The sequence below is a fragment of the Aquarana catesbeiana genome, linkage group LG13 (assembly GCF_042186555.1).
Source record: "Aquarana catesbeiana isolate 2022-GZ linkage group LG13, ASM4218655v1, whole genome shotgun sequence".
NCBI lineage: Eukaryota > Metazoa > Chordata > Amphibia > Anura > Ranidae > Aquarana > Aquarana catesbeiana.
The window spans coordinates 125,251,067-125,275,905 of NC_133336.1; the positions used below are offsets into that span (position 1 = coordinate 125,251,067).

The following is a 24,839-nucleotide window of genomic DNA, read 5'->3' on the forward strand; positions in this document are numbered from 1 at the left end:
CTTTGCAATCTAGAGAGTGACATTTTTGCCCATTCTTCTTTGCAAAATAGCTCAAGCTCTGTCAGATTGGATGGAGAGCGTCTGTGAACAGCAATTTTCAAGCCTTGCAACAGATTCTCAATTGGATTTAGACTGGGCCATTCTAACACATGAATATGCTTTGATCTAAACCATTCCATTGTAGCTCTGGCTGTATGTTTTGGGTCATTGTCCTGCTGGAAGGTGAACCTCCACCCCAGTCTCAAGTCTTTTGCAAACTCTAATGGGTTTTCTTCTAAGATTGCCCTGTATTTGGCTCCATCCATCTCCACATCAACTCTGACCAGCTTCCCTATCCCTGCTGAACAAAAGCAACCCCTACAACATGATGCTGCCACCACCATGTTTCACGGTGGGGATGGTGTGTTCAGGGTGATATGGGGTGTTAGTTTTCCACCACACGTTTTGCTTTTAGGCCAAAAAGTTCAATTTTGGTCTCATTTGACCAGAGCACCATCTTCCACATATTTGCTGGGTCCCCCACATGGCTTCTCTCAAACTGCAAACGAGACTTCTTTTGGCTTTCTTTCAACAATGGCTTTCTTCTTGTCACTCTCCCATAAAAGCCAAATTTGTGGAGTGCACGACTAATAGTTGCCCTGTGGACAGATTCTCCCACTTGAGCTGTGAATCTCTGCAGTTCCTCCAGAATTATTCCTCTTGGCTGCTTCTCTGATTAATGTTCTCCTTGCCTGGCCTGTCAGTTTAGGTGGATGGCCATGTCTTGGTAGGTTTGCATTTGTGCCATACTCTTTCCATTTTCGGATGATGGATTGACCAGTGCTCCGTGAGATGCTCAAAGCTTAGGGTATTTTTTTAGAACCTAACCCTGCTTTAAACTTCTCAACAACTTTATCCCTGACCTGTCTGGTGTGTTCCTTGGACTTCATGATGCTGTTTGTTCACTAAGTTTCTCTAACAAACCCCTGAGGGGTTCACAGAACTGTTGTATTTATACTGAGATTAAATTACACACAGGTGGACTAGATTTTAGTTAGGGGTATCAGAGTAAAGGGGGCTGAATACAAATGCACACCACACTTTTCAGATATTTATTTGTAAAAAAAAATCCCAATTATGTGCCACTTTGTGTTGGTCTATCACATAAAATCCCAATAAAATACATATACAGTACGTTTTTGGTTGTAAAATGACAAAATGTGGAAATGTCAAGGGGTATGAATACTTTTTCAAGGCAATGTAGAAGAGGATCTCTGCTTGAGACTGTTTAAAGTGATTGTAAAGTAATTTTTTTTCTATAAAAATAACAAACATGGTATACTTACCTGCTCTGTTGCAGTGGATTTGCACAGAGCAGCCCAGATCCTCCTGGGTGCCTCTTCTGTGCTCCTGGCCCCTCCCTCCCGTTGAGTGCCCCTACAGCAAGCAGCTTGCTATGGGGTCTCCCAAGCCAAGCTGCAGCTCCTTGTGTCCATTCAGACATGGAGCTGCGGTTCGGCCCTGCCTTGGCTAACTGACTTTGATAGCAGCGGGAGCCAATGGCACCGCTGCTGTGTCTCAGCCAGTCAGGAGGGAGAATCCCGGGCGGCCGAGACACTCGTGGACATTGTTGGAGATGGGGCTCAGGTAAGTATTAGGAGGGCTGAGGGGGGCTACTGCACACAGAAAGCTTTTTATCTTAATGCATAGATTGCATTAGGATAAAAAACCTTATGACTTTACAACCCCTTTAACTTACTCTACCAAAACATAATCATCCATTTTGACTGAAGCTCTTCTGCTAAATCATATACAAACAGAAAATGAATGGAGCCAAAACATCTAGGAACTGCTAAGGTGTATTTTTTGTTTTTGGGTTATGATATACTGTAATGGCTAAGTCCACCTTTTGCACATAAAATAATAAAAGTACCCGTATTTGCAGCAAAAAAAAGTGCATTCATATTTAGTTTTTTTGTTGCAAATAAGCCTGCAAAGTAATGCAATCGTGATCAGTAGATCACGGGTGCAATGCCAGACTCCTGCAGACTCCACTAGCTCTATGCCTGTATTAAGGTATGGACTTTCAGTTAGAGAGCCTGAGGAGGCAGAGCTTTAGGAAGTGTCAATGGACTAACAGTGTGGTAATCACAGCACTTGTGTTCCTTTGATAAGTACAAGTTTGTCTGCCATAGTGGAAGACAGGACTTGTAGTTCATTCATTCACAGATCTCTTTGCACGCGGAGCCCTGCACATTAGCACAAAACTCATGAGCGACAGTTGCTGCCAGGCAGAAGAGCCTCTGCACTTGATCAGGGAATGGGCAGTTTGAGGGAAAGGGGGTCTATTTGCAACCATATTACATGTTACACCCTAAATATGAGTGTAAAGCTGGCTATAGATAGATAGAAAATCGGCCAGTTCAGCATGGACTGGCTGAATTTCAGTCTATCTATGGCTGCTTCTGCTCTAATGATCAGCTTCTCTCAAACGGGAATGTTGGAAAATTTTCATTCATTTCATTCAGTGCTGATCATTGTATTTTGACAGCAGAGGAGTCTCCACTGTCAGAATGCAATAGCACAGCGGCAAGGATTTCCTACACCTACCTCGCTTGTATGGATGGGAGAATCCATTTGTTTATTTGTGGTCAGTCCTCTGGCTGATCAAAAAAAAAAAAAAAGATCCATCTATAGCCAGAAAATGGCAAGATGAAACATAGTCTAAAATGTAGCGTCAATCTTTAAGCATGCTGTTGGACCTGCATTGATATAGATCGAGTAGTAGGTAACATTTTGTACTTACAGGAAACTTCTCCAGTACTTCTGTCAGTAACATTTCACCAAATATTGTCCTGCAGTACTCAGCCATCTTTGCCTGTTGCTTTGCACTAAAATGTATTTAAAATATGTTACTTTTTTATAATGTTAAATACAAAGCTAATAATAAAAAGGTCTAAAATTGTGGCACACAATATATTTTATAATCCTTACATGTATCTTAAACTACAATAACTGCAGAAAAATTATCAGGATTTGGTGACTGAAGCCCATCATCATACATTTGGTTCAGAATGTCAGGGCCACGAAAGAATAAAATAGAGAAGTGGCCCCATGAGATTGTCACCCCTGACACCCATTTGTTTTATAAATACATTTTACTCTTAATAGAGGGCTATGGTGATTGTTAAGTACATGACTCTCTTTGGCTGCTTTGCTGGTTCTTTCTGTTTTGTGTTTCAGGTGACAAGCTGCCTGCCGTTGCTAGGAAGATTTACCTCAGATGCTGAGCACTGGATTGGTGACAAATCCTTTGGTGAGAAACACCTAGCCAATGAGTGTAACCTGTTACCTATATCCTCTCCTGTCACTGGGCAGAGTCAGCATTTACCTCAGGTCTCTCAGCTAGACTCACCTCTGGATTTTCCTCAGCCTTCCTTTTGGATATTTTGACCTGCTCTCCCACCATCCCTCCCCTTTGTTAATTCCCCTCCCCTTTGTTATTTCCCCTCGTCGCGGTCCCTTTTTATGTGAGTAATGTCGCCCACTTTGTAGGTGGACAGTGGTTGGTGCGCTGTTACTTGATTTGTATAAGATATCGTGGCTTGAGTTTTAGTGACTAAGCTTGTTGGTCTGTTATTGGTTAACAACAGTTCTGATTGATATTGAAGGTCTATCTTTTGGGTAATGTTGCCCACTTTGTGGGTGGACAGTGGTTGGTAAGCTGTTATTTGGTTGATATAAGATATTGCTGCTTGAGTCTTAGTGACTAAGCATGTTTGTCTGTTAATAGTTAACAGCAGTTCTGTTTGGTATTAAAGGTTAAAGTTCCTTTCATAATTAAAATTGTTTTAAAGCCAATAAAGGGGCCGCGGCCTAAGCTTTTCCACAATCCTTGTTGTGTGTTTATTTTATATTTTAGGTATGTTCTTATGGTATGATGGGTGTTAATGGTGTGTACAATCCCATGCCTAAAAACTAGAATGTTTCTGGCTTTTTCGGCCTTTCCACTGGAATGTGTACTTGCGTGGTCCCTGTTAAAATCATGCATGAATAGATTATACTATATATATTATATATATTGTATATGTAATTATAATTTATATACAAGAACATGTGTTACCTAACAGTGGATTGGTTATCTTTACTGGTGACTGAAATGTATGTATAGCCCACATTTTTTTTTTTTTTCATAGTTTTGGATTTCTGTGTGATTGTTATTGCAGTCAGTGTCCTCGCTAGAGAGATTGACCCTCTTTTGTTGTCCTAGTGGTCATTGTCACCAGAAGTGAAAATGATGGGAAATTCCAATTTCTACAGCTGTCACTAGGGATAAGCCGAACACCCCCCGGTTCGGTTCATATCTAGAACATGCGAACGGACCGAAAGTTCACACGAACATTCGAATACCGTTAAAGTCTATGAGACTCGAAAGTGTGAATTTTAAAGGCTAATATAAAAGTTATTGTCCTAAAAAGGGTTTGGGGACCCGGGTCCTGCCCCAGGGGACATGTATCAATGCAAAAGAAAGTTTTAAAAACGACCGTTTTTTTCGGGAGCAGTGATTTTAATGATGCTTAAAGTGAAAAAATAAAAGTGAAATATTCCTTTAAATATCGTACCTGGGGGGTGTCTATAGTATGCTTGTATAGTGGCGCGTGTTTCCTGTATTTAGACCAGTCCCTGCACAAAATTACATTTCTAAGGGAATAAAAGTCATCTAAAACTGCCTGCGGCTGTAATGTAATGTCGGGTCCTGGCAATATGGATGAAAATTATTGAGAAAAACGGCATGGGTACCCCCCCCAGCCCATTACCAGGCCCTTAGGGTCTTGCATGGATATTAGGGGGAATCCCACACTCAAATTAAAAAAAGAAAAGGCGTGGGGCCCCCAGGCCCTATATACTCTGAACAGTAGTATACAGGCGGTACATTTTTTAAGTGTAGCTCCAGCCAAAAAATCTATTTTTAAGCTTTTTGGATAACATAGGGAAGGGTTATCATCACCCCCATAACATTTGTTTTGCTGTCTGTGCCCCTGTTCAGAAGATTTCACCTCACTCTCTGTCCCAATGACAATTGGATTTTGGTTACAATCGGTTACATCAGCATCATGTGCTTGATAGCGGGTGATCCAAGACTGATTCATGTTTATGAAGGTGAGCCGATCAACCGAGTCTGTTGACAGGCGCACTCTGTGATTGGTTACAAAGCCTCCAGCAGCACTGAATGTGCATTCAGATAGAACGTTGGATGCAGGCCAGTAGCTGAATTGCATACTGTGCAAGCTCTGGCCAGTGATCCATCCTCAAGACCCAGTAACCCAGTGGATTTTTGGTTGGAAAAGTCTCCAAGTTTGATCTTGCCCTAAGGTATTCCAGCACCATGTAAATCAGATGCTGGCGATGGTTGCTGGAACCGATCATAACTTGGGGCTGCGGACTAAAAAATTGTCTAACCGCATCGGCCAGACGACCACCTTCTCCACCGCTCCTTCTGTGACTTGCCGAAGCCTCAGCAACACGTTGTCCAGGAGGACCAGAAAATTGCAACCTCCCAGGCTCTGGAAACGCATTGCACAAACCTTTCTGCAAGGCCTCCCGAAGATGTTTCATCCTCTGCTCCCTCTGCGAAGGCTGGATAAGTTCCGCAACCTTACCCTTGTAATGTGGATCAAGAAGGGTTGCCAGCCAGTACTGATCCCTCTCCTTGATACCACAAATTCGAGGGTTCTTTCGCAGGCTTTGCAGGATCAGGGAGGCCATGCAGCGTAGGTTTGCTGAGGCATTCGGTCCGGAGTCCTCTGGGTAACTAAGGATGACATGATCCGGAGCCACCTCCTCCCAGCCACGTACAAGACCATGGGTTTCTGGGGACTGAAAACGATCCCTTGAAGACTACTGCTGATGCTGAGTGCCAGGCTCCACCTCCATGCTGACACAATCCTCTACCTCCTCCTCTTCCTGTGTGATAGGCGGGCCTGCAGAAATACTGTCTGGATAAAGGGGGCCTTGAGAGGTAAGGAAGTCCTCCTCTTCCTCCCTCTGTTCTGCCTCAAGTGTCCTGTCTATTATTCCACGCAGCACGTGCTCCAACAGGAAGACAAGAGGGACAGTATCACTGATGCATGCACTGTCACTGCTCACCATCCTCGTGGCCTCCTAAAATGCTGACAGGACCACCTAGTGGGCATGTCACAGATGAGGCGGCTCTTGGACAGGTTGCATTCCTTTTGAAGGTCAGCCAGCCGAGCACTGGCATTATATGACCGGTGGAAATGCCCACAGACTTTCCTGGCCTGCCTCAGGAGATCCTGTAAGCCCAGGTACCTGCACAAGAACTACTGCACCACCAAATTAAGGACGTGAGCCAAACAGGGAACATGGGTCAAGTATCCTTGTCGGAGGGCGGAGAGGAGGTTGGTGCCATTGTCGCAAACCACCATTCCTGCCTGAAGCTGGCATGGCGTCAACCACCTCTGAACCTGCCCCTGCAGAGCTGCCAGAATCTCTGCCCCAGTGTGGCTCCTGTCCCCTAAGCAGACCAACTCAAGCACCACATGGCATCTTTTTTCCTGAGTGCTTGTGTAGCCCCTAGAATGCCTACGGAGCACCGCTGGTTCCGAGGTCAAAACTGCACAGGCAGAGGCCATAGAGGAAGAAGAAGAGGAGGGGGTGGAGGAGAGAGGTGTGGCAGAATCACCACTACCAGCATTTTGGAGGCGTGGTGGCAGAACAAGCTCCAACATTACTGCACCCTGTCGAGCATCCTTCCTAGCTGCAAGCAGGATTACCCAGTGCGCCGTGAAAGAAAGGTGACGTCCTTGTCCATGCCTGCTGGACCATGAGTCAGCGGTAATATGCACCCTACCGCTGACCGCCCTGTCCAACGAGGCCAAGACATTGCCTTCCACATGTCGATAACGAGCTGGAATGGCCTTCTGAGAAAAAAAATGGTGTTTCGGAACCTGCCACTGAGGTACCGCATATTCCACAAATTCTCAAAAGGGGGGCAGAGTCTACCAACTGAAGCAGTTGGAGTGCTAGCAATTTAGCCAAACTAGCATTCAGCCGCTGAGCATGTGGATGGCTGGGACCAAATTTTTTTGACGGTTTGGCAACTGGGGTAGAGAAATTTGCCTGCTACAAACGGATTTAGGTGTACCGCTAGCAGATTGCCTGCAAGTGCTTGGGACACCTAATTCTACACCTTCATTCCTCTCAGTGCAGGTCTCTGAGAGGACTGAAGGTGTAGTGGGGTTGGAGATCCCAGCTGATGAGGAGCAAGAAGAGGTCCGCCTTGTTCTTTGGTGTGGGTCTTTTAAGAACTGTTGCCAACGGACTGCATGGGAGCTCGACATATGTCTGGTCAAGCATGTGGTGCCCAAGCGGCTGCTGTTTTGGCCACACTTGATACGCTTCAGACATATGTTGCAAACAGCAATGGTGTGATCTGCTGCACACGTCCCAAAAAAGGCCCACACCAAAGAACTTTTGAAAAGACGCGCGGAGTCAGCATTGTCCTGCACATGCGGAGCTCTGCGGTGCGATGCAGTCGGTTGGCTGTCCTTAAGTTGGCCCCTAGAGGGCATCCTGCCTCGTTGGAGATGTGCCTCCTCCTCCTCTCTTCTATCAGGCACCCACATAGAGTCAGTGAAATCATCATCCCCTTCCTCCTCGCCACTGGAGCAAACCTGGCAGTATGCTGCAGCTGGGGGAACATGACTGCCAGTTTCTCGTCCTTCTTGGGCAGCCCCTCTCTCTGCGCTCACGTTACTGCCTTCATCCTCAACCTGAGCCTTCTAAACACTGCACAGCCTCCTGGAGCATGTACCCGACACTGTGGTCAAACAGTTCGGGGGACTCCTCAGGATATGATGGTGGGGCTAGGGAAGGAGTGACTGATGTCATTGAGCCAATGAAAAAGGCCGCTTTGGCAGCTGCATTAGCAGCTAATCTTGTCTTAGAATGGGCGACAGAGGATGAGGAGAATGAAGACGGCTTTGTGATCCACTCTACCAACTCTTCTGCATGTTGTGGCTCAACACGGCCAGCTGACGAAAAAAAGGACAAGCGTGCCCCACGGCCACGTGCTGAGGATGCACCGTGTCCACGACCAGCACTGTTGGCTGTAGACACAGAGCCTGCTTGCCCTCTTTTAGTGGCCTGTGAGCGTCTGCCTTTCCTTGGTGGCCTTTCAGACATGCTGTAAAATTGGATTAGCAAAACACAGCCTGAAGTTTACTAGAAAAATTTCACCAGGAATGGCCTGCAGTCAGGTATAGGCTTGGCTAGATTAGAATGCAGTGGATATATATGTAGGAGACTATATATATATATATATATCTTTATGAACTGCAGATCAGTGAATCACCTGCCTGCCTGCCTGAAAGTGTCGTTGAAAACGTACACCAGCAATGGCCTGCAGTCAGATATAGGCTTGGCTAGACTGGAATGCAGTGGATATATATATGTTGGAGACTGTATATATATTTAATGCACTGTGGATCACTGAATCACTTGCCTGCCTGCCTGCCTGCCTGAAAGTGTATTTGAAAACGTACACTAGCAATGGCCTGCAGTCAGATATAGGCTTGGCTAGACTGGAATGCAGTGGATATATATGTTAGAGACTGTATATATATTTAAGGCACTGCGGATCACTGAATCACTTGCCTTCCTGCCTGAAAGTGTATTTGAAAACGTACACCAGCAATGGCCTGCAGTCAGATATAGGCTTGGCTAGACTGGAATGCAGTGGATATATATGTTGGAGACTGTATATATATTTAATGCACTGCGGATCACCGAATCACTTGCCTGCCTGCCTGAAAGTGTATTTGAAAACATACACCAGAAATGGCCTGCAGTCAGATATAGGCTTGGCTAGACTAGAATGCAGTGGATATATATGTAGGAAACAGTATATATATTTTATGTGCTGCGGATCACTGAATCACTTGCCTGCCTGCCTGCCTGCCTGCCTGAAATTGTATTTGAAAACGTACATCAGCAATGGCCTGCAGTCAGATATAGGCTTGGCTAGATTAGAATGCAGTGGATATATATGTAGGAGGCAGTATATATGTTTTATGCACTGCGGATCACTGAATCACTTGCCTGCCTGAAAGTGTATTTGAAAACGTACACCAGCAATGGCCTGAAGTCAGATATAGTCTTGGCTAGACTGGAATGCAGTGGATATATATATGTTGGAGACTGTATATATATTCAATGCACTGCGGATCACTGAATCACTTGCCTGCCTACCTGCCTGCCTGAAAGTGTGTTTGAAAACGTACACCAGCAATGGCCTGCAGTCAGATATAGGCTTGGCTAGACTAAAATGCAGTGGATATATATGTAGGAGACAGTATATATATTTTATGTACTGCAGATCACTGAATCACTTGCCTACCTGCCTGAAAGTGTATTTGAAAACGTACACCAGCAATGGCCTGCAGTCAGATATAGGCTTGGCTAAACTAAAATGCAGTGGATATATATGTAGGAGACAGTATATATATTTTATGTACTGCAGATCACTGAATCACTTGCCTGCCTGCCTGCCTGCCTGAAAGTGTATTTGAAAACGTACACCAGCAATGGCCTGTAGTCAGATATAGGCTTGGCTTGACTAGAATGCAGTGGATATATATGTAGGAGACAGTATATATATTTTATGCACTGTGGATAACTGAATCACTTTCCTGCATGCCTGCCTGAAAGTGTATTTCAAAACGTACACCAGCAATGGCCTGCAGTCAGATATAGGCTTGGCTAGACTGGAATGCAGTGGATATATATGTATATGTTGGAGACTGTATATATATTTAATGCACTGCAGATCACCGAATCACTTGCCTGCCTGAAAGTGTATTTGAAAACGTACACCAGCAATGGCCTACAGTCGGATATAGGCTTGGCTAGACTAGAATGCAGTGGATATATATGTAGGAGACAGTATATATTTTTTATGCACTGCGGATCACTGAATCACTTGCCTGCCTGCCTGAAAGTGTATTTGAAAATGTACACCAGCAATGGCCTGTAGTCAGATATAGGCTTGGCTTGACTAGAATGCAGTGGATATATATGTAGGAGACAGTATATATATTTTATGCACTGTGGATCACTGAATCACTTTCCTGCATGCCTGCCTGAAAGTGTATTTCAAAACGTACACCAGCAATGGCCTGCAGTCAGATATAGGCTTGGCTAGACTGGAATGCAGTGGATATATATATATGTTGGAGACTGTATATATATTTAATGCACTGCAGATCACCGAATCACTTGCCTGCCTGCCTGCCTGAAAGTGTATTTGAAAACATACACCAGCAATGGCCTGCAGTCGGATATAGGCTTGGCTAGACTAGAATGCAGTGGATATATATGTAGGAGACAGTATATATTTTTTATGCACTGCGGATCACTGAATCACTTGCCTGCCTGCCTGAAAGTGTATTTGAAAACGTACACCAGCAATGGCCTGTAGTCAGATATAGGCTTGGCTTGACTAGAATGCAGTGGATATATATGTAGGAGACAGTATATATATTTTATGCACTGCGGATCACTGAATCACTTGCCTGCCTGAAAGTGTATTTAAAAACGTACACCAGCAATGGCCTGCAGTCAGATATAGGCTTGGCTAGACTAGAATGCAGTGGATATATATGTAGGAGACAGTATATATATTTTATGCACTGCAGATCACTGAATCACTTGCCTGCCTGCCTGCCTGAAAGTGTTTTTGAAAACGTACACCAGCAATGGCCTGCAGTCAGATATAGGCTTGGCTAGACTGGAATACAGTGGATATATATATGTTGGAGACTGTATATATATTTAATGCACTGCGGATCACTGAATCACTTGCCTGCCTGCCTTAAGGTGTATTTGAATACGTACACCAGGAACAGTCTGCAGTGAGATCTAGCTAAACTGGATACAGTGTGTGTGTATATATATATATATATATATATATATATATATATATATATATATATATATATGAATACACAAAGCCGGGATGTATTTTATATATATATATATATATATATATATATATATATATATATATATAAGTATATTGAAACAGTACAGCAGGAACGGTCTGCAGTGAGATCTGGCTAAACTGTATGCAGTGGATATATATATACATACTAGACTGACTATATATATATATATATATATATATATATATATATATATATATATATATATATATATATACTAAATACACTGCAGCTAACTGAATCAACTGCCTGCCTGAAGTATATTAGAAACAAACAGTACAGCAAGAACGGTCTGCAGTGAGATCTAGCTAAACTGGATACAGTGGATATATATATATATATATATATATATATATATATATATATATATATATATATATATATATATATATATACCAGTCTGACTGTATATATTGTATATATATATATATATATATATATATATATATATATTAAATACACTGCAGCTAACGGAATCACCTGCCTGCCTGAAGTATATTAGAAAAAGTACAGTAGGAACGGTCTGCAGTGAGATCTAGCTAAACTGGATACAGTGGATATTATATATATACCAGTCTGACTGTATATATATATATATATATATATATATATATATATATATTAACTACACTGCAGCTAACTGAATCAACTGCCTGCCAGAAGTATATTAGAAACAGTACAGCAGGAATGGTCTGCAGTGAGATCTAGCTAAACTGGATACAGTGGATATATATATATATATATATATATATATATATATATATATATATATATATCAGTCTAACTGTATATATATATTAAATAAACTGCAGCTAACTGAACCAACTGCCTGCCTGACGTATACTAGAAACAGTACAGCAGGAACGGTATGCAGTAAGATCTAGCTAACTGAATAAACTGCCTGCTCAACGTAAATGAAATGACACACTCTCTCTCTATCTCTCTCTCTGCCAGCAACACACTACACGAGGCCAACGTGCAAGCGGCCTTATTTAGTGTGGGGCGTGGACTTAACCCCCTGAGCCATAATTGGCCAAAGGCACCCTGCCTTTGACCAATAATGACTCTCTTTGTTAACGGCACTGTAATTGGCCAAAGCATGTGGGTCATAGTGCATGCTTGGCCAATCATCAGCCAGCAATGCACTGCGATGACACAGTGCATTATGGGGCGTGATGCGCCGATCGAATTTGGTGCAAACGCCCCATAATGTTAGATCTTTGTCGAACAATCGAACAGCCGATGTTCGAGTCGAACTCATGTTCGACTCGAACTTGAAGCTCATGCCTAGCTGTCACTAAAGTAGGACTAGAAATCTTCCACTGGGGCACTTCACACACCATAAGTAGGCTGAAGGCAAGGAAGTAACAGATAAAAACAGAGTTGCATGCTATACTGTATATTGTGTATTGATGTAGTTTAAATGAATTTCATGTATTTCTGTTAATGCAGACACTTATATATGCTGCACACTTGTGCAGAAATGTAATTCTTTCATTGGGTATCTATGTGCATATTTGCCCATACTAGTCTGGGGATTTAGTTGGAGAAATCTTTATGTCGACCATACATATGGCAATTTTTTGGAAATTTTGTATGTTTTTTTTTTTTAAAGCTATCACATGGAATTTATTAGGCCTTGGAATCTGCCTCCCACAAAGTAAAGCAATGAAACCATCAATATCATTATAAATTTGACGATACTTACGAGTCCACGTGGTTCTCAAAAGACAGGACCACTGGATAAGAAGACGTCTTGAAAGCAGATTCTGCTATAGCTTCAATGACATCCTAAGACAACAAGACAATGTTTTATTTGGTATTTGGTTCAATAACTTGTGGAAAATATATTTGTTACCATCTCCACATTCCATCTACTATTTGAGGGTGAACATGAGTTTTGCCAATGTAAGCCCTCTGCTTTTATTTACCTTATCTTTGCTCCCCCTCCTCTCTGTTTTTCTGGAAAAAAACAAGAGACATACAATGGATGGTACTATGGAAGCATGTGGCTCTTTTTAAAAGTGACAGCACTGGTGTTAGGTGATTTGCTGTTCAGGTATCAAGTGCTCTCACATGAGAGCGCAAACAGAGTTCTTAGCTCCATGTAAGCTCCAGGTCTTCTATGACCAGACATTCTATGATTGGATGAGGTGCCGAGGAGGAGTGGTGACAACACAAACTATACCTCATCCAATCAATTCACTGAAAAAATACAAGGTGTTCTATGAATGGCAGCAGTTCCAAGCAAGTGACTTCCTGTGGTCAGTGTCCAGAGGGGAAGCTGGTTGCATAGAACCCAACTAGGACCTGAAAGATCATGGCTATTGCTGTAGTAGTATGGCCTACTACAGTGATTTCCAGCATCCCTAGTGGCCCATCAGATACAAGATATGCATACTTACATTATACCAATCTGGACCATTGTAGGTTAGGTATACAAAATAATGAACTCCTGGAGTTCAGCTTTAGGCTGCTTAGTTTATTTGCAATACACTGAAATAAGAATAGAGTGGGCACCTCACAGGATCACTAAAAGTATAGTTCCTTTGTGCTGTGTACCTTTGTCTCTCTACTTCCTGTCCTATTATACCATTCCAAATTACTAGGCAGAATTGAATCTGATTGATGGTTCTAAAAAACTTCATGATCATTTTTATTCTATGTCAAGCATTCTGGTTATGAGAGACAACAGGAAGCCTGCATTGAATACATTTAGAAATTCCTTTCCTAAATCACATCCAGGGCTTCTCAGATCACAAGAAATACTTGAGTGGATATGTGCACTACAATAACAGCTGGATGAAATGAATGTGCTAAGCAGGTATGCAACCAGAAACTGGAATTGGTGGCACTGGATCCCAAGAAGTTTTTCATTAAAAATGGTTTAGCAAATTCCAAAACCTGGGAAAATGGATCAAATAAGCTGCTACACTGAAGGCGAAAACAGGAGTCTTTGGTCATGTACCAAGTGTGACGAAGATAAGTGCCATGAGCTGAGTGCCATGCAATAACAATGAAAGCCAAAACTTCAAATCCAAAATGTTTTTAGTTAAAATCCAGTGTATAAAGCCAATGTGTTTTGGTGGTCAGGAGAAAAACCCCTTCATCTGGGCTATAAGTCACATGGAGACAATAGAGTTTAATATAGAATACTGTATGCATCACAATATAGTAATATAATAGAACTAATCATGAATCTATGATACAAGAACACAAATATAAATATGAGAACTATAATAACTGTAATAATAACTATTTTCATCATACTTATTACAGTGCCTTTAAAAAAGTATTCATACCCCTTAAAAATGTCTCCAAATGTTCTACAAAGTATTGACTTGGGGGGGGGGGGGGGCAGAAAACAAATGCACGTCACACTTTTCAGATATCTATTTGTAAAAAAATTTGGAAAACCATTTATCATTTTTCTTCCACTTCACAATTATGTGCCACTTATGTGTTGGTCTATCACATAAAATCCCAGTAAAATACATTTACATTTTTGGTTAAAACATGCCAAAATGTGGAAAATTTCAAGAGGTATGAATACTTTTCAAGGCACTGTATATCCTGTATATCTGCATTCTTATCTGGCGTATACACCCAATAAAGGTGGTATCTTCTAACACCCCCCAAAAAAAAGCAATTGGCTTTACAAACTGCATTAAAAACATTTGATTTAAATGCATGGCTTCTCAATTTCATGCATAGTACTCTTTATCTTCATTACACTTGGCACTGAGCTAGAAGGCTGAGTTCCCTGAAAGCATCTAAGTGCCCGTTTACACCAGAATGGTGTGAGAAAGGCGTGCACATTTCCAGCACCATGCTCAAAAAGCACTGAGTTTGCAATCAGCTGTGGGTGCCAATGTACTGTAAACTACGTTGAAAACACAGATTGCAAATGCAGTGCATTTGTGGGTAGTAAATTGCATGGTACTGTAGTAACATGCAATTTGGTGCAGCACATTTTTTAAAAGTAGTGCATGCACAGCTTTCTCTATATTCTGGCGCAGATGAATGGGCTACAAAATCTCACCACGCGGGAACATGCAGGAATCGCATAAACGTGTGTCGTGTTCCTGTCCAATTCCGCTGTGAACTTTCCCTCAAGGTTTCGGTTTCAGTTTTCACTTGTAAACTAGATAGACTAGTTTTCACTAGGTAATCATTTTTAAAGTTGAAGTCCAACTGAACTTTTAGTTGGCATCAGTTAAATAAATTTCTAGATGCATCAAAACAAAAGGTGTGCAAAGTACAGCCAGTACTTCCAGAGTGGGGCACTTGCACTCTTTGAGGACACAGTGCAGACATCTGACACACCCCTTCTGCATCATACCTATAGCTCTGCAATCAGCAAAACCCATGTTGCCTGTTGATTGAAACACTGGTTTTGACACAGTGGGGAGCATGTTTGACCTCTACAAACAGATCACTGGTTCCACAAAGAGAGCAAAGGTTCCACCCTGCAGCATACTGGCAGGGAACAGGCTTCTTTTGTGGCTGCTTTTTAAAGAAAACAAACTAAGATTTGCACACCTTTTCCTTTTTTGCTTTGATACACCTGAAATATATTTAGCCATTTTAAACTGAAAATTCAATTGGGCTTTAAATAAAATTCTAAGAAAGTTCTAAAATACAATTGTGTAATTTTATAAGAAGTCTTGCAGATTCCATTAATTAAAAATGAGATTTATTATAAACAGCTAATGGCTGATATTGGGTGGTTCTTCGTGCACTTTTAATTAACAACAGCAGCATTGTTTTTTACAGTTTACAGTATCAGCTGGATGCCACTCCGGTATTTTGTTTCATAGAGAAAGATGTTGCAGGCAGTGTCTTTTCACAATGTATCTCACAGAGTGGAAGTACATTGTGTTACTGTAATGAATGGTAAGCTTTCTGGTCCTGTCATAAGGAGAATTAATTATGCAAACACAAGGCAGTGTGACAGAATACAGAGCGTAGCCAGTAAAAAGTCACAGAAAATTTTCTAATGGGTATTTTGACTGTCAGATGGAAGGCAGGATAAGGCCTGTACATTATCAACCCTGGGATGAAGTCAGATGGAAACTTTATAAGTCGAATATGGCAGCATGCAAGACTTCATGAAAGAATATATTAATCACTCTGTCTAGGTAGAACAGGAATATTTCATCTTAAAAAATAACTGAAAAAGGGAGCATATTAAGCAAAAAAAAAAGAAGGGGGAACACATTGGTTAGGTAATTACGTTTAGTTGGATGCTGTTTTCCTCTACACAAATTAATCCTTTATTAAAAACCATAGGTAGACCTTTACTGCTGTTGTCCTTCCAAAAATGCTAGTGGTCTGGCCATCTTGGTCATCTGCATTTTCTAAGTAATAGACCCAGACTAACCATGCAAACCAATGATGTCAGAATACTATTACTATACTTGTTCTAAGTCAGTGACTCAGACTGTACTAAAGCCATTAGATCAGTATGACAGTTAGGTAATTGCCATTTTCAAAAGTAGTGGCCAGCAATGGCAGTCTATAAAACCTAAGAAGGAAGTGGTATAACATTACCAAGTCTGAATAAACTTCCCACTTCAAACTGTCTCAGCGAACCCTAGAAATTAAAGCAGGACAACTAAAGGCAATTATTTGGTCATGTAATTTGGTGGTTATTGGGCAATGTATGCTGTGTGTTCAAAGGATCTAATGCATAAGCTGGCCATGATCAAAAGAAAAAAAATATAGTCACCTGCAAGCACTAGAATGCGCCTGCTGTCATCTGTCATACCTATAACAAAAAAACTCTTCATCACTCTGCCATTGTAGAAAGAGGATAGTGTCTCACCTTAAAAAGGATCTCAGTTGTCATGGTGAAGCCATGAGTAATGATGGGCTCTTCATCTGGTGGTTTTCCCTTCCAGCAGTCAAGTTCCACACATCGGCAGCCTGAGAGCAGGGTCTGTCTATACATTTCAGGTGAAGAAACCCCTGAAAACTGACCGGCTGAAGATGGAGAAACAATTATATTTAATAGTGTGTAGTAGAATAGGAGCCTCCATAAATATAATGCAATCCATAAAATTTAGTTGTATTTTGATTCCTTTCAGGCAAATTATCATTGAGAAATATGTTAGTGATAAAGAATTCTTTATGTTTTGGCTATTTATTGGGTTGAATCAAACAAGTTTCCTCCATTCATGAAACCTCTACAGGCGGTTAGTCTGTTTAAAACAGTAAAAGTTTGGTGAGTATCACAGTCAAAGCTTTATAAATACTGTATATCCCATGGTATCCAAATTTGAATGACTAATTTGACTGACTCATTAATTGTTTCTGAAAAAACACTTCTACGGTAAGGTTATATCATGTAGGCACTAAGCAGAAGTAAATAATAAGGTTTTACATCCATCAGAAATAAGTAAGAACTCTACCCACAAACCAGAAACATAATTAGGAAAACAATAAGGCCTATGTTGCTATTTATAAAAGCTACATATTTTTGCAGGTGTTAAGGAGTTATGAAATAAGATATGTGGGTATACCTGTGAGGTAAGTGTTGTGTGAGGAGTTGATAAAGTAGTGAGTAAATGGCTGGTTCATGTCCTGGTATACTGGTACTTTGTCCAATGACACAATGCTGTTCTCAGAGCCACACAGGAACCAGACCATACCTTCCGGAGACAGCTGCCCTAGAAGGAAGACAACAGTCACTGATGGGAAGAAAAATGTAACATTAAAATGGTTGTAAAGTCAGAATGTTTTTTTTTATCTTAATGCATTCTATGCATTATGATAAAAAAACCTGTCTGTGCAGCAGCCCCCCGTTAGCCTACCCAATACTTACCTAAGCCCATCTCGATCCAGTGATGTTGCAGGAGAGACAAGGCTGCCCAGAACGCTCCCTCCTCATTGGCTGAGACAGCAGCGTGGCGCCATTGGCTCTCGCTGCTGTCAATCAAAGTCAATGAGCCAATGAGAAAAGAGGGGGTAGTGCCAAACGGTGGCTTCATGTCTCAATGGACACACAGAGCGGTGGCTCTGCTCAGGTGCCCCCATAGCAAGCTGCTTGCTGTGGGGGCACAAAATGGGAGGGAGGGGCCAGGAGCACCAGCAAGGGACCCAAGAAGATGAGAGTTGGGGCTGCTCTGTGCAAAACCATTGCACAGAGCAGGTAAGTATAGCCTGTTTGTTATTTTTAAACTAAATAAAAATTAGACTTTTGTATCACTTTAAGGCCTTAATTACACAACAGCAGCACGTGTGTTTATAGGACATTTGATCTTTTTAAATGGTATGCTTCATGCCGTGTATATATGTATGTTTTTTATGCATCCAGGTTACTTGCGTTTAAAAAAATAAAATAGATTTAAATTTAAAATAGAAGTCTATACATACAAGGGCAGATTAGATACTCTGGATGCATCCAAATGCATTGTAAATGCATGTAAACGCCTGCAATCAAATGTAAACACAAGTACATTTAAATGCAGGGGAAAGTGATCTACAAAGTATAAATTTTGTTTGTACTTCTCAGGCCATTTTGATTTTAAAGCTAATCTCCAGAAATGACCTGTATTGGATACTTACAATGGTCCATCTTGGCACAATGTAGGTATGCATATCTCATGCCTCATGGGCTGCTGGGGAAACTGAAAATCACTGTGGTAGTTGGCACTAGTACAATGATAGCCACAATATTCCAGTGATTACTGCTGTGCAAACTGATCGTGGGGGGGTTGCTCAGCCATTCTGTTGCATTCTGCTGCCATTCATAGAATACAAGGTGTTCTCTGATTGGACAAGGTGGATGTCATGACGTCACTACACTTCCTCTCCACCTCATCCAATCCATGGATAAACTTAGCAAGTCAAGTACTTCATGCCTAATATGAGCACAAGATGAGAAGGTTATATACCAGTTTTGTGTTACCAGATCAGTATGTTGGATTAGGGGATTCACCTTTAAAGGCCTTTAAAAATGTTTAATGATTCAAAGATGAATAATGAGTATCTAACCAAGGTATATGTTGTACTCACAGCTGATTTCATTTGAAAATGTCTGCAATAAACATTTTAGCTTTCTTTAGAACAACATGGCTAAAGCACAGAAAACAAAATAACATTTTAGAAACTACAGATATGCTTTGAAAATGTATTACTGTTAACAATACATTTTTCTATTTTTTATATATATTGTACTACATTGTAACTGCTAAAATTGTTGTTGAAAGATTGTGCACAAATCTCACCTCTCTGCTTGTTGATGGCACTAGGTTCATATTTCTCGATGAGAGTTTGCACTTGCTCTTGCTTAGCAGGCGGAAACAACAATTCATTTAATCTTGAATCTCTTTGCTTCTGGTTAATGAATTTGGTAAGGTGATCTTTTGTCATATAAGGCTTGGCTTTGGCGTGGCTAAAAATGCAAAATGTAAGTTTATGTTTATAAATTTAACTGATATTTTTGCATCTGTTTTTTATTACATGAATGCCATCTTTTTTTATGCAAATAAACATCTATTACATGCAAATTATTCCCAGAGCATTATGGACTATCCACAAGAACGCACAGCAGTAGCAGACTACCTCATAGCTGTCTTTATCTGATCAAAACTTCAGACTGACCCCGCTGATAAGTCACTGCTGATAAGTTATTCTGTGCTTTGTGTAAACTTCAGCATGATCTACTTGAACTGCTACTCTGATGGGCCATTTACTATAGACTGCTAAGCAGTCTCTGGGGGGCACATGTACAAAAGACTAATATCCAACTTGCCTTCTAACAAAATGCAAAATACAGTATTATCTATAATAATATACATATAGTATAATAATTTTTTGAAAAAACAGTTTTTTTAACTACTTTTAATCTCTGACCATAATACATAAAGAAAATCATATTTTCACATGGAATGCATTTTTGGCACCACATTGTAAGAAAATGCTAAAAAAAACATTTAGGCAAGGTTATAAACTGACTGACTAAACAGCAACAAAAAAATCTGCACTTTAAAAGAAAAAGAAAACATATTTGTTCTCTATTATTGTTATTATTATTACTACTATTATAACAATTATTATATCATTTGTTTTTACATTCTTGGTTTGTTGCTTTTGTTGCCACCAGTAACCATGACCCAACTCTACCCTAATAAGTGCACCCCCTGTGCAAAAAAGGTGTACATCCTGCTCTAAAACCATCTCCACGGTTTCTTATGGCAGAATTCTTGTCTTTTTGTGGTAACTGTGTGCACAACAGGGGAACCTTGTAAAATGCAGTTAGTTGACATTTGTCCAATATAGAATCCTATTCAAAGAAACAACTTGACTGGAAGACAGAAAATCTGCAGATTAATAGAGACACCCTCTAAAAAGCCAGGGCAAAGTAAAAGCCTCTTAAAAGCTTACCCTTAACCCACTTACACTTGCCTTTGTAATCCCCCCCCCCCACTGGTCCATTGAAACCCTCTCCAAATACTGCAAATTGCATATGACCTCCTCCCAGGATACAGCGGTTGGGCTTGGGCAACTAATCACCAGGCCTGAGCACTGCCATGTGAGGGGAAGGATGATATAATCAATCTCACAAGGACCTTACTCAAGGCTTGACTCCCATCTCTGGTGGGAATCAATGATGACTATAAGTGGGTTGGGGTGGATTTCAAAAGACTCAGTCACTTTGGGTTGAACAGAGGAAGTGACATAGGCTCTTTAACATCAATATGGAAAAAGATAAATCAAGATTCTGTAAATTGAAATACACATTTGTAGTGCAATAATCAAATTATTTAATTTCACCGATTTAAAAGACTTACTAGGAGGTGAAGATTTCATCAATCTCTGGCCGAGGGCAGAGCTGCATGAGGAATGTTCTGTAGACGGATTCTGGGAAATCTTCAGGATTGATGGCATCATTCTAAAAACAAAATAGTAAATACAAATTTAAAAGATCCTTTAATTAAAGAGTGTTATTTGTTCTCCACAGTGTTATTTGTGAAGTACAGATTTGTCATGCACAGTTGTGCAAATTTGATGTGCCATTCTTGCTATAATGGGCGTAGTTCAGACTACCGTACATGTTTTTGGCCTAGCTGGGCAGATTATTACATTCATTTAAAATACCATGTTAAAAAGTACAAACTTAAAAATCTGCAAAACAGAGCAAAAGGTGAGTATTAAGGCTTCCACAAAATACGATCCTACAGTACATGCCAAATTATTTTGGTCAGTTTATGTGGACCTTAGAAAAATGCTCAACAATCTTGTACTTAAACAGCAGAATACTCAGAGTTTTATGTGTGGAGGTAGAGTGTTATGGAATTATTGCCCTTTGGAGGTACCATACCCCAAATTAAACATACAAAAGTAAAGGAAATATGTGGGACTTTACTTGTACCTCCTTGAGTATAATACAGACAAGGACAGGCTGTTTATATATAAAAATCTAAAATGTTATTTGAAATATCACAAATATTAAAAGAAGTTAAAACATATCCATAGGTTAGCCATCCAAAGTAATTTGTTTTCTGGCTTTAGAATCCATTTATAGAGCCAAATATAAACAAATTACTTTGGATGGCTAACCTATGGATATGTTTTTAACTTATTTTAATATTTGTGATATCTCCAATAAAATTTTAGATTTTTATATATAAACAGTCTGTCTTTGTCTGTATTAGGCTGGTTTCACAATAAAACACGCAGCGGCTCACAGCAGGAGTCCAGTGTGTCTCCATTCTCCATTTCAGTTCTGATTTCAGCCCGCATTCAATTTGCATAAGTGTGAACCCAGCCTTATACTCAAGGAGGTACATGCAAAGTCCCACATATAACCTGTACTTTTGTATGTATTAAACAGCAGAATGCTAATGCAGCATTTAAACACACATCTTGGAGGACAGATGCTAGTCATTGAGGTCCATTATATCTGGACACATTGGCTGAGATCCCGGATGAAACTGCAGCTGGTGCTAAGGGTAAAATCTGCAATTGCACCTGTAATGAAAACAATTGCTCTCTTTGGTTGGCAAATCTGGCAAATATGCAAAATTAGTTAGAAGACATTTTAAGGGCTTTTATCAGCATTAATGTATTTCCTGAGATTTGTCTCTGTTAGTATATGATATCATGAAAAATTGTGAAATATTGGTCAAATATTGAAACAAAGCTGAATAAACAAATGGAACAATAGAACCATAGTGACCAGTCTTTAACAGATGGTACAGCTGATCTTTGATCTATGTTACCTGTGGTCATTCATGACATCATTGTGCTATCTAGACTATGTCTGGTAAAATACTATATATCTATATAAGGGCCAGTTCACACCATAGAAACACAGTCCAGATGCATTTCATATGCTTTTCTGCATGCATGCATGCATGTTTTTGAAGCATTTTTGATGCGTTCCAGTGCATTTTTGGGACCACTGACAATTATACAGCGATCAGTGCTATAAAAATGCACTGATTACTGTATAAATGTCATTGGCAGGGAAGGGGTTAACACTAGGAGGAGATCAAGGGGTTAACTGTGTTCCCTAGTGTGTGTTATGTTTTATACAGAGGGGGAAGGGTTAAGCTGGCCATACATTTTACAATTTTCTTATTCAATTTCCTTTAGATTTACCTTCAATAATCTAGTGCAACACAAATTGAGTGTTTAGGTTTAACCTAATATTATATGGTTTTGGTAAATCTAAAGGAAAATTGTACAAGGAAATTGTATAATGTATGGCCAGCCTTAGAATGCCTGTCAGGTTTCATACCTATTGGGGAGGAATTTGCTCTCACTTCCTAAAAAGGTATCACAAGGACAAGATATGACGGGATTTATCCCTAAAGGGGACAGAGACAACAAAAGCACATTCTTTAGTAGGGTGGAGTAGAAGTTGAAATATCTGTTAGGGTTTTATTGCTCTAAGTCTACCTGTCTTAGTGACACTCTCTGCTTTCATTTCTTATCCTGGTGTCACTGGGTTAGGAAGTAATGTAAAATCTCCCCAATGAGGGCACAGACATCAATAAAATATGAAAGGAGGTCTGACTTATCCATCCTATTGAAAAATTAAAAAAAAAGTTTTTTTATATGTAAGTAAAAAGTAATAAAGATTTCTATAGGTAATTGTGACATCTTAAAGTATAAAAGAGAGGTATGGGAGGTGCTACCAAATATTAGTGCTTGGTTTATTAAAAAGTATTTGACAGCGCCACTCATACCTTTTATACTTACCCATATATACTTTACTCACGGGTGGGGGAAGGCAGCAGCCAGATTATAGATTCATAGCACGGAATTAATACCCAGTCTCCAATTGTGACATCTTTATCAGTATTTCAGATCATCTTACGTTATGTTTAACCACTTAAGGACCGGAAGGATTTGCCCCCTTAATGACCAGACCATTTTTTGCAATACGGCACAGCGTCGATTTAACTGACAATTGCGCAGTCATGCAACGTTGTACCCAAACTAAATTTATGTCCTTTTTTCCCCACAAATAGAGCTTTCTTTTGGTGGTATTTGATCACCTCTGCAGTTTTTTTTTTTGCGCTATAAACAAAAAAAGAGCAACAATTTTGAAAAAAAAGCAATATTTTTTACTTTTCGCTATAATAAATATCCCCTCAAATAAGTGGTTTGGTTTGCCCAAAAGTTATAGCGTCTACAAAATAGGGGATATATTTATGGCATTTTTATTATTTTTTTTTACTAGAAATGACGGTGATCTGTGATTTTTAGCTGGACCACGATATTGTGGCGTACAGATCGTACACGTTTGACACTTTTTTGGGACCATTGACATTTATACAGCGATCAGAGCTAAAAATAGCCACTGATTACTGTATAAATGTCACTGGCAGGGAAGGGGTTAACACTAGGGGGCAATCAAGGGGTTAACTGTGTTACCTAGGGAGTGTTTCTAACTGTGGGAGGATGGGACTGCCTGAGGGAGGAGACCGATCGCTGTTCCTAAACAGAAGGAACAGGAGATCTGTCTTTCCTCTCCTGACAGAATGGAGATCTGTCTATTTACTTTGACAAATCTCCATTCTGTTCTGTCAGGAGAGATCATGGGTGGCCGGCAGGCATCGCGCCCACCGGCCATGCGCATTGGCTCCGGCATCCTGCCCCCTACAGCTCTTAAAGTGTCCGACTTACAGCTACGGCCATTCGCCCAGGGAAGCCAACCTGCCGCAATATAACTGCGACAGCTGGTCCTTAACTGGTTAAATACATTAAATAAACTGACACCATACTGTATATGAAGGCTTTATTTAGAATTATATATATAACAGGTAAGCACAGACATTAATATATATGATACTCACTTTCCCCTTCGACAAATGACAAGACTGTAATGCTTGTTCCACTCTCTTCCTGTCTGCAGGAAACATCTGGAAAATACTGTACAAGAGAAAGACAGAGGGACCATGATTTGAAGATAATTGTCTGTTTTAGAGTAAATTATTTCTTTACTAGCAGAAAGAGCTGGTTAATTTAACTCTGCAAGAAGTGAAAAAATGTATCCCCGTTACAGATGTACAATAACCCCGTTTAATGCATCTTCTTGAAATTGGATGATTTATGATTGGGAACAAAGGGGTTGATTTACTAAAACTAGAGTGTGCAAAATCTGGTGCAGTTCTGCATATAAACCAACCAGCTTCCATTTTTTTTTGGCAAACCTTAAGGGTCGGTTCACACTGAGGCAGCACGACTTACAGCGCAACTGCCTCAGGCGACCCAGGACACGACTCAGCGGCGACTTGTAAAATGACTTCTGTATAGAAGTCAATGCAAGTTGCCCCCAAAGTCGTACAGGAACCTTTTTCTAAGTCGGAGCGACTTGCGTCG

At 40.5% G+C, this 24,839-nt stretch overlaps 1 protein-coding gene across 2 annotated transcripts in view; it reads right to left on the minus strand.

Annotated features, from left to right (window-relative positions):
* PLCB2 (phospholipase C beta 2) overlaps nucleotides 1-24,839 on the minus strand; it is a 405,331-nt gene that overhangs the window by 151,604 nt on the left and 228,888 nt on the right. The window contains exons 7-13 of one of the 2 annotated variants that reach the window (XM_073609959.1): nucleotides 24,314-24,389; nucleotides 20,798-20,898; nucleotides 19,232-19,398; nucleotides 17,525-17,671; nucleotides 16,828-16,985; nucleotides 12,709-12,791; nucleotides 2,786-2,870 (exon numbers count right to left, since the gene is read on the minus strand). In XM_073609959.1, the coding sequence (XP_073466060.1) occupies nucleotides 2,786-2,870; nucleotides 12,709-12,791; nucleotides 16,828-16,985; nucleotides 17,525-17,671; nucleotides 19,232-19,398; nucleotides 20,798-20,898; nucleotides 24,314-24,389 (817 nt within the window). Of the gene's footprint in view, nucleotides 1-2,785; nucleotides 2,871-12,708; nucleotides 12,792-16,827; nucleotides 16,986-17,524; nucleotides 17,672-19,231; nucleotides 19,399-20,797; nucleotides 20,899-24,313; nucleotides 24,390-24,839 lie in introns of those variants that run through there. The other variant, XR_012237122.1, reaches the window with a different exon arrangement.